The sequence below is a fragment of the Acartia tonsa genome, chromosome 13 (assembly GCF_053477335.1).
Source record: "Acartia tonsa isolate MP-2025a chromosome 13, ASM5347733v1, whole genome shotgun sequence".
Taxonomy (NCBI): Eukaryota; Metazoa; Arthropoda; class Copepoda; order Calanoida; family Acartiidae; genus Acartia; species Acartia tonsa.
Window position 1 is genome coordinate 33,862,366 of NC_137272.1, and position 9,036 is coordinate 33,871,401.

The following is a 9,036-nucleotide window of genomic DNA, read 5'->3' on the forward strand; positions in this document are numbered from 1 at the left end:
ATCAAAATATAAATATATAAAAGTCGAAACAAAATTGTAAGTCAATTTATTGAAAAACTGCTTGAATACAGAATAATGTTTAAGGACTTACTTAAATTTTTTGACTTGATTATAGAGATGCTATGCTTATGACATTGTATTTTATTGTCCTAGAAATCATTATTCCAAAATTCAGATCAATCGGATAATTATATCACATAAGTTAAAAATCAAAATCAATGTTTAAAATGAACTTCCAGAAATTCTTGTAATTTTTTTTATAAAATTGCCATACTTTCTAAAACATACCTAAATACAAGGTTTGAAATTAATAGGACGATTCTTACATGCCTAAATTAACAAAAAAAGCTATCCGTTCAGGACGGACGTATGTATGGCCCGACCGATCCTAATTATAGAAAAGCTTCGTTAAAAATCGCAGCTACACTATAGTTAAGGTCTATAGGGACATTCATATTTGTCTTGATGTCAGGGATCTAATGGGTAAGACAATGGCCGATAAATTGATAAACATCCCCAATGTTAGTGCACAAAATTACTCCTTCTGTAGATAACAATTAACAGTTGAAACGTTTGTACACTCAACTTAATAAGCCACCCAATGAAAATTTACTAAAGTCCCTAAAGTTGTTAAATTAACGAATAAGAAAAGAGTTTAAAAAACTTTAGGGACTAGTGTAATAAACAGCCCATTGTACCCTCTCTCTCTCTTTATTGTTATATTATCAAAATTAGGTCAAATGTTTAATATAACACTTGTTCCCCCTCCAAAAATACCTAGTCAAAATTTCAAAATTTATCAGTTTCTTAGAGTTTCTTCTACAAATCAAGAAGTGACTATTTATCATTAGCAAAACTACTCAATAACGTTTTTTTGTCCGTTAAAGTAATAAATCTATAAATATAGATGTATTACCAGACAACTACCTGGATCCCTCAAATGGGAACCTTTTCCGTCTGCTAGCAAATTGCTTTCTGTTCTTTTGTAGCGACTGGGCTGTGTTAATATCCCCGACACTATTGGTTAACTTTAAAGATCAATAGAGTGTTGGCACAGTGTCATTTGGATAGGAACATATAGTTATTTAACCCTTTTCACCTCTAGTGTTTTACTCTAATGTCTATTGGTCTTTTTGTAAATAAACAAGCTTAGTTAAATAGATTTATTCGACTGCTTTATTTTTAATCTTTGAAAAAGAATCTACTGGCCATTAAGCAGCATTTTGGGCCAACAATAAAGTAAACCTTCGACTTTATCCTATTTATTAATTGTTAATACCTATATTTGCAACAACTTTAATTATGCGAAATCTACAATTTTTTAACATTTGCAAAAGGGTTCGCCTCATTGCATCAATGATAGATCTATATAGAAAATAAAGTCTATGATTGAGCTCGAGTTCTCCAATCAGAACGCATTTAAAACACATTTTAATTATTAAATACAACATTTTTTTTAGAAAATGAGGCTATTTTTGTGTTTTCTTGTCACACTTGCAACTGTATTTGCTCAAGGTAGAAAATTTATTTTTTTGATGTAAAACCCAGGGAGGGAGGGGACAATGGGCTGTTTATTACACTTGTTCCATAATGATTCTTATTCGTTGGTTCAACAACTTTGGAGACCTCGTTAGATTTTTATTGGTTGGTTCATTAAGTTAAGTGTTCAAACATTCCAACCACTAATGAATTTGTTTATCATCATTATGTATCTACATCAATTTTTTGGCCATTGTCTTATCCCTTTACAACATCCCTGTGTATTACCCCAATTATTAAAAACAAAAGAAAGTTATCCCATTTGTAAAAAAAAATGAGTTTGGACCCTACTAGTCTAAAATCAACCAATTACAATTTAATAAGTGAACTAATAACTTGGTTATAAAACTTAGTAACATTGACAGCCTCTCCATCTGCCCCCCAATTATAATTTTTATTTAATTCGCCTGTTGGTTATACCTTATTCCTTTTTAAAATGATGATATACAATACAAATAACCAATGATAGGCCAGTATACATTGTAATTGTAAGAAGATTCTTTTTTTTGTATTTTAGATGAAAGTTGCACTAAGAAAAACTATATTCCTCTTATCAAGAGTCAAAATGTTAATGTGAAGGACCTTGGCCAATGTGAGGTATTTGATTCCTGTTTCTAAAAGGGGGTCATTAATTGTGTATTTTTCGTAAGGTTGTGTTGAAACGTTTATTAAAATGCGCTTCTTAATTATTTCAAATACAAATATTTGGTTGACTAAACTGTTACAAACAAAAAAATGTACAATCCCTGAATAATTATTTAATACTGACATAGAGAATTGTATGCAAAAAATATAGAGTTGTAAATATTTGAATTTTTGTATTGGTTGTTTACATATTGCTTGAATGTTTATAATAATAAATCAATAGTATAAATGTAAAACTAACTGCCCCACTTTCTGAGGACCTAAAAGTGTGCAGACAGTTGTTTTTCTTTAGCTGCTAGAGAGCTCATAAGCTGTCATTTTAATACTGTCGTAAGGAACTTTACTAATTAATTCTCTAACTTCATTATGTATATAACAGATGAAATGCTTGATGATGAAGGAATGCCTGCTATATCAAATGAAAAAGAAGAGCTGCACTCTGTATCTTGTAAAGTTGAAAAAGAAAATGGGAGAAAGCTTTGGCATGAACAATTGTCAAGCATCTGGCAATCCTTCAGGTACTTGAAATAACAACAGACAACCAACCCTTTGATTGAATGACCTTTCTCTTGCACCAACTGTTATAAGTTTTAACTAATTTTAGACCAATGCATGACCAAAAACTAAAATGTATTTCCCCCAAAAAATAGGGGTTACTAGTTGCCAGTCAAATAATCCATCTAATTTGTCTATTTGATTATTTATTCTTGGTTAAATACACGATCTATTCAAGAAATAGCACTATGGTAAGCTAAATTTATCCTAAGACTAACTTATTATGTGGTTTGTCATGTGCTTCACATAATACAAGGGAAGAAATTTGATACCATAAAATTTTCCTAAAAAAATTTATCCTCAGAAATTTGACAATTTATAGCTGGCTCATAATGTGTATGAAATAAATAAAGGTCTGAGATGTACTTTTTAGTATTCTCCTATGTCTCTTGGTTATCTGTATTGTAATGTTTTATTTCAATATTTCAGGAAATACCTATTGTTATGCATTGCTCATGGAAGGTCTACCAAAGATTGATTTGAAGAGGGTCAGAGTACAGACTGATGTCCAATGTGCCCAACATTGTGATGTGGAAGAGTCATGTGTTATGTGGAGGTTCATGGAGAAAAAAAAGAGATGTTCTCTTGTTCAGTTGACTGCAGAACCAGGTAAAACTGGAATGAACATTATTTTTCTATTTGCTTAAGAGCCTGATAGATGGACAGGGGGTCAATGCAGATTCTAGGTTCCTAAGTAGATTCTTGCAGCAAATTTAGCTTTCTATGATTTAATCTTATCCCTTAAACTTTGATTTTTGGTAAGAGGGGTGGGGGCGTTACACCATTTTGGGGAATTTGATTACTTGTACTCCAAAAAAAAACATTGAATGGCAAAAATACTATAACATACAATAACAATTTGCTCCAACAAGGGGGGCACGAGGAAAGTCAGGGAAATACCCTAGATCCACACCATGTGATTTACAAAGCGCCCCTTAAAAGTACAACCTAATTATTACTTTATATAATAGAGGAAAACTTATAGTTCTCTAATTCAATAACCACCAATAATGGCCCAAAAAGGAGGGGGAGGGGGGGGGGTTAGACTTATAAAAGTTTAAACCAGACAGACAGCAATAATACTAACTATCAAATGATCTTATTTTAGCCAACAATGTAAAATTTGGTGCCCGCTACTGTAAAACTAAACCTGCTGCATCATCTACTACACCTATCCCAACTAAACCTGCTGCACCATCTACTACACCTATCCCAACTAACCCTGCTGCACCATCTACTACACCTATCCCAACTAAACCTGCTACACCATCTACTACACCTGTCCCAACTAAACCTACTGCAACATCTACTACAACTACACAAACTGTTGAAGCTCAAACAATAAGACAAGATTTAGAGCATGCTATACCATCAGCAGAGGCATCATTAAGAGTTATCCCCAAAGCACATTCACCTCGCGTCGGAGTACATTTATCTTTATAGAGGATTTATCTCCCAGTGCATTTGTCCCCTAGATGATGTGTTACACTTGTACATTTGTCCCCCCTAGTATTTTTGTCAATTATAGTCCCTTAAATTAATGAGTGGACAACATAAATTACTACAAAATCCATTTCCCAGCTTAATTAAAGATGTTTGAAAATTAGTTTTTCTGTGTAAATGTCTATCTGTAAGAAAAATTTTACTTCTGCTCTTCCAGATAGCTGAGATTTTTAGTAAGTATTCCTTACAATTATAGGCAATGAATTTTGTCTGTCAGTCTTTCTGCAAAAGAATTATAAAAGTTTCATTGTTTTCAATATATTTATCATATTCCTTTTTTCATATTTTGTATTTGCAATTTCCTTCTATTTATATAATTTATTTTAAAGCTATTTAATATCTATTCATATTTTTTAAAATTGATTTTGTTTTAATCTTTGTTTGGAAGCAGCTTATAGTGCCTAATAAAAATGACAACATACAATACGAATGACCATTGATAGGCCAGCATATATTGTAATTGACCAATGATATCATTGGTCATTTATGACGTTATTTTTTATTAGACACTACAAGCTGCTTCATTTGTGTCTTCAAAATTATATGATTTATTTTATATTTATCTATTTAATTCTGTTTTCATTTTGAAATTTGTTTTGTATTTTCTGAATTAAATATTATTGTGTGATAGACTTTTGATTTATTGTTTTAGTTTTAAACAAGGATGGCAACATCCATAGCGAAGCTCTGCAATGGAAGGACAAATTAACACTAACATTTGTAGAGTGTCAGAACTGAAACATAAAATAAGTTTTGACAAAATTGCACGTTAATTTGTCAAAAAAGTTTTAAAAATCAACATGACTTAAATGGACATAAGGACATTCTGGTAATGGTTATAGAGTTCCTATGATTTCTTAATCATATCTAACTGTTAAAGGAATCATCAAGTCAAGATAGGACAATTTTAACATGTTTAAATCAACATAAAAAGGTAACTGTTACGGAAGGACGGTCCGACTAACTATAGAAAAGCTTTGCTTTAGAAAAAAGATGTGAAATATATAAAGTAGTAAGGTTAATGGCATCAAGCTAAGAATCTGAGAAAATACAAGCGCTAATTTGATTTACTTTATATTCATGGTTAGTGTGGTAAGCCAAAGCGTTTCAGCTCACCGGTTGCGAGTTCGAATCCAACGAGCCCCTAGCCTTGAAGTATTCTACCAAAACAAACTAGCAGGATTTACTCATACAGAAATTATATTTAAACTGAATACATTTACAATGGGTGGTTACTATATATATACAAAATAGATTATAACAATAAGTTAGGTTTGAAGGGGGTGTGGGAGACAAGGGCGTAGCCCGCGGTGGTAGACATCTGTGGGGTAAGCTGTAGTAAAAGGGAAGGCACCATCTCCCGGTTGAATAGTTGCCTGAGGGGCGCCGGGTTGCTAAGTGTCCGTGCCCCTCCCCTATTTAGCCAGTCCAATCTGACCGCTGCCGACGGGGTCATCTGCGGTCATGAGGTGAATGGTGATATAATAGGATTAGTGCAGAAGGCTTGATTTTATAAGCCACTGCGTAGCAACTCTGTAAAATACCTGTCCGTCTGCTGCCGTATTACCACAACCTCCCCTTCAAGGGCTGCGGGGCTCCCGAGCCACCAGGCCTTGAACCTGGGGATACGGCAGCCTCTGTCTGCGAACGACAACATCTTCCTGGGGCACAGCTCGGTGCAGGACAGCCCTGGCTATACAGGCTCTGCGGGACACTCGCTGCTCGGTCTGACTGTGGTTGGATATCAGCATTGTCAACTCCCGGTTGGCTCCCACCTGGATGGGGATGGCTGTCATCTGGAGGGGACACATTGCTTCAGCTTCACCCTCTGGGGCCGCCACTTCCATCTCAGTGGCCGCTTCTTCTCCTGTAGGCTCGCTGCTGGCAGGCAGGGGCTCCATGTCAGCATCAGGGTTCCAGACTGCATCCCTATGTGGTTCTGGGGCTGGCGGCGCCAGCGGTGGTTCGTTGGATTGGTGCTGCAGGTTCTCTTCTACCGGGTCACGATCCTGGCCGCTAAGCTGTGGGGCGGCGGCTGCCGGCTGGTACACTGGAAACTGTCCTGGTTCACTAGCTGGCAATGCCGCAGCTCCGGCCAGCAGCTCAGTGGCGTCCTCGTCGCCGTCCAGGTTGCCTTGGATGTCTGTTGGAATCTGCTGGGTGGTGACATCTCCTGTGTATTTGCGCAGTCGGCCGACATGCGCGGTGATTTCCGAGATCTTGGCTGTTGGAGAGGCGGGTTTGATGACGTAGTGGACGTCCGTGGCCCGTCTCACTACCTTCCAAGGGCCAGTCCACCTCTTGATAATCTTGGCTGACTTCCCTGGCACCAGGCAGGGGGCCAGATACCAGACCAGGTCTCCAACTTCGTATTTGGCCGTGCCTTCGTAAGCGGCCGCGCTCCTTCGGATGGTTCCCTCCTCTCGCTGCTGGATTGCGTCATACACGGCGTGGTATCGTTGCAGGAGGGCTTGGACGTTGGCTGGGACTGAGGCATATTCAGTGTCTGGCAGCCGGAGTACCAAGTCCACCGGGAGCTTGGCCTCTCTCCCAAAGTAGGCCAGGAAAGGGGTCACGCCCGTGGATCTGCAGGCCTTGGTATTGTAGGCGAAGGCGATAGCAGGCAAGTGTGGCTCCCAGTTGTTGTCATCTCTATCCAGGAACAGCCGCATGCCTGTGTTGAGCGTCCGATGGAACCTCTCAACCCGGTTGGACTGCGGGTTGTAGGGCAGTGGATGTGTCAGGCCTATCTCGAGCTTGGAGGCCAGTTCCTTGAATACCTGGCCATTGAACTCCATCCCATTGTCGGAGTGGATCTTCAGGGGGCATCCGAACGTGGCCAGGTGGCGGTGCAGTAGGGTTTCAGCCACCGCGAGGGTGCGCTTGTTGGGGATGGCGTAGAGGCTGACAAACCGGCTGAACCCATCCTGACAGGTGAGGATGTAGCGGTTCCCGGCTGGCGTCTCTGGTAGGGGCCCCACCAGGTCAATGAACAGGACTTGCTGTGGATACCCCTGTCGGGAGGGCACGTGTATTTCTAACTTCAGCCTCTCCTTGGTGACCTTCTGTACACAATCAGGGCAAGTCTGAACCATCAGGCGGACGTCACGGGACAGGTTGGGCCACCAGAAATGCATGGCGACGCGGGCAATAGTGGCGTCCATCCCAAAGTGCCCAGCCATGGGGGCTCCATAGGCCAGGAAGAACGCGTCCTGCTGGAGGGCCGAAGGCAGCAGGTATCTTGTCCTCTCCCCTGTCAGGGTCTGGTCGGTGGTGGTGAGGCAGCCATGCTCGTCGAGTCCCAGGGCTGCGAAGCGGCTGGCATACTGCTGCTCGTTCCGGTCCTTGCCTCGTAGCTCAGCCTTAGTTGGGGCCTTTCCGTCGGCCACCCACTGGTGGACACGGAGCAGGAGGGGATCCTGGGTCTGGGCTTCTAAGACTTGGGCCGGATCCAGCCATGCTGCGGAGGGTCTGCCAGCTGCGGGCTCCCCTAGCTGGCAAAGGTGGTGGAGGTATTCAGCCTGTTCTGCTAATTCTTCGGCGGACGCTGCCGGCATATTATCATCCTCCCGGCGGCTGAGGGCGTCAGCATTGGTGTTCTGGGTGCCAGGACGATGGCAGACAGTGAAGTCTAGGGCCGCTAGCTCCTCCTGCCAGCGGGCCACCATCCCTGTGGATGTGTTCAGTGACTTCATCTGTAGCAAGGCTGAGGAATCAGTGTTGATCTGGAAGCTACGGTAGGACAATATGCCGTGAAATTTCTGGATTCCATACATGATGGCGGCCATCTCTCCCTTCCAGGACGGATAGCGGGTCTCAGGGTCGGTTGTCTTGCGCCCCATGGCGGCAATGAGCCTCTCCTTGCCGTCCTGGCATTGGCTGAGTATGGCAGAGATGGCACGGCTGCTGAAGTCTGTGGTGAGCTGGAACACGGCTGGTAAGTCAAACCTGGGTGGCGCTCGGATGGGGGCTTGGCGAAACTTGTCCTTGAGCTGCACCAGCTGGGCTTCCATCTCGGCTGTCCAGGTCAGTGTCCTGGCCGTTTTCTGCTGATTCATCTCGTAGGTGAGGTCCGCATACTCGGGGATGAACAAGCGGTAGTAGCCAAAGAACCCCAGGAGCGCCAGCAGGTCCTTGGGGGTGATGGGGGCCAGCCAGTCAAGGATGCAGTCAATATAATCCTCTTGCATGGCTATCCCCTCACGGCTGAGGGTGTGGCCCAGATAGTCTACCTTGGCTCGGAACAGCTTGGTCTTGGCTGGCTTGAGGCGGATTCCTCCCCTGCGGTGGGCTTCCAAGACCTCCCGGAGCCTAGCCAGGTGGGCCCAGGTGTCTTGGTGAAAGGTCAGGACGTCATCAAGATATGACTGGAGGTTGGCCGTGCCCAATGGGTTCAGGACCCCTGCAATAAATCTGGAGTAGACAGATGGTGCGGTAGCTAGCCCAAAGGGCATCCTTTTCCATTGGTACAAGCCTCTGGGGGTGGTGAAGGCGGTGCAGGGCCGGCTATCCTCGGACACTCAGATGGTGTAGTACGCAGCCACCGCGTCTAAGGCACTGTAGACGCGGTTTCCCCCAGCTCGTTCTACCAGCTGCTGGATCCTGGGCAAGGGGTAGCTGTCCAGCTCAAGACACTTGTTGAGGGCCCTGTAGTCGACGGCCCAGCGGGTGCTCCCGTCCTTCTTCTTGATAGGCACCAGGGGGCTGCTCCAGGCTGAGTACGAAGGCTCTATGACTCCTTCTTGCAACCATGTGTCCAGTTGTTTTTCCAGCTCAGCCTCCTGCCGCGGGTTC

The 9,036-nt window shown here is 42.4% G+C and overlaps 1 protein-coding gene across 1 annotated transcript; it reads left to right on the forward strand.

Moving 5' to 3' along the window:
• The first annotated feature begins 1,463 nt into the window (after window positions 1-1,463).
• LOC145335054 (uncharacterized) lies at window positions 1,464-4,233 on the forward strand. Its single transcript, XM_080180747.1, has 5 exons — window positions 1,464-1,515; window positions 2,057-2,136; window positions 2,564-2,702; window positions 3,169-3,348; window positions 3,848-4,233. Exons 1-5 carry the CDS (start codon window positions 1,464-1,466, stop codon window positions 4,180-4,182), a joined length of 786 nt encoding a protein of 261 aa, XP_080036873.1. The 3' UTR covers window positions 4,183-4,233.
• Window positions 4,234-9,036: the final 4,803 nt, after the last annotated feature.

What these genes read in the sequence shown, in the direction of transcription:
- LOC145335054 (XM_080180747.1), top strand. Translation starts at nt 1,464, where the DNA reads ATGAGGCTATTTTTGTGTTTTCTTGTCACACTTGCAACTGTATTTGCT. An exon ending in TGCAACTGTATTTGCTCAAG is followed by an intron (nt 1,516 to 2,056) that starts GTAGAAAATTTA and finishes TTTGTATTTTAG; the next exon opens with ATGAAAGTTGCACTAAGAAA. An exon ending in AGCATCTGGCAATCCTTCAG is followed by an intron (nt 2,703 to 3,168) that starts GTACTTGAAATA and finishes TCAATATTTCAG; the next exon opens with GAAATACCTATTGTTATGCA.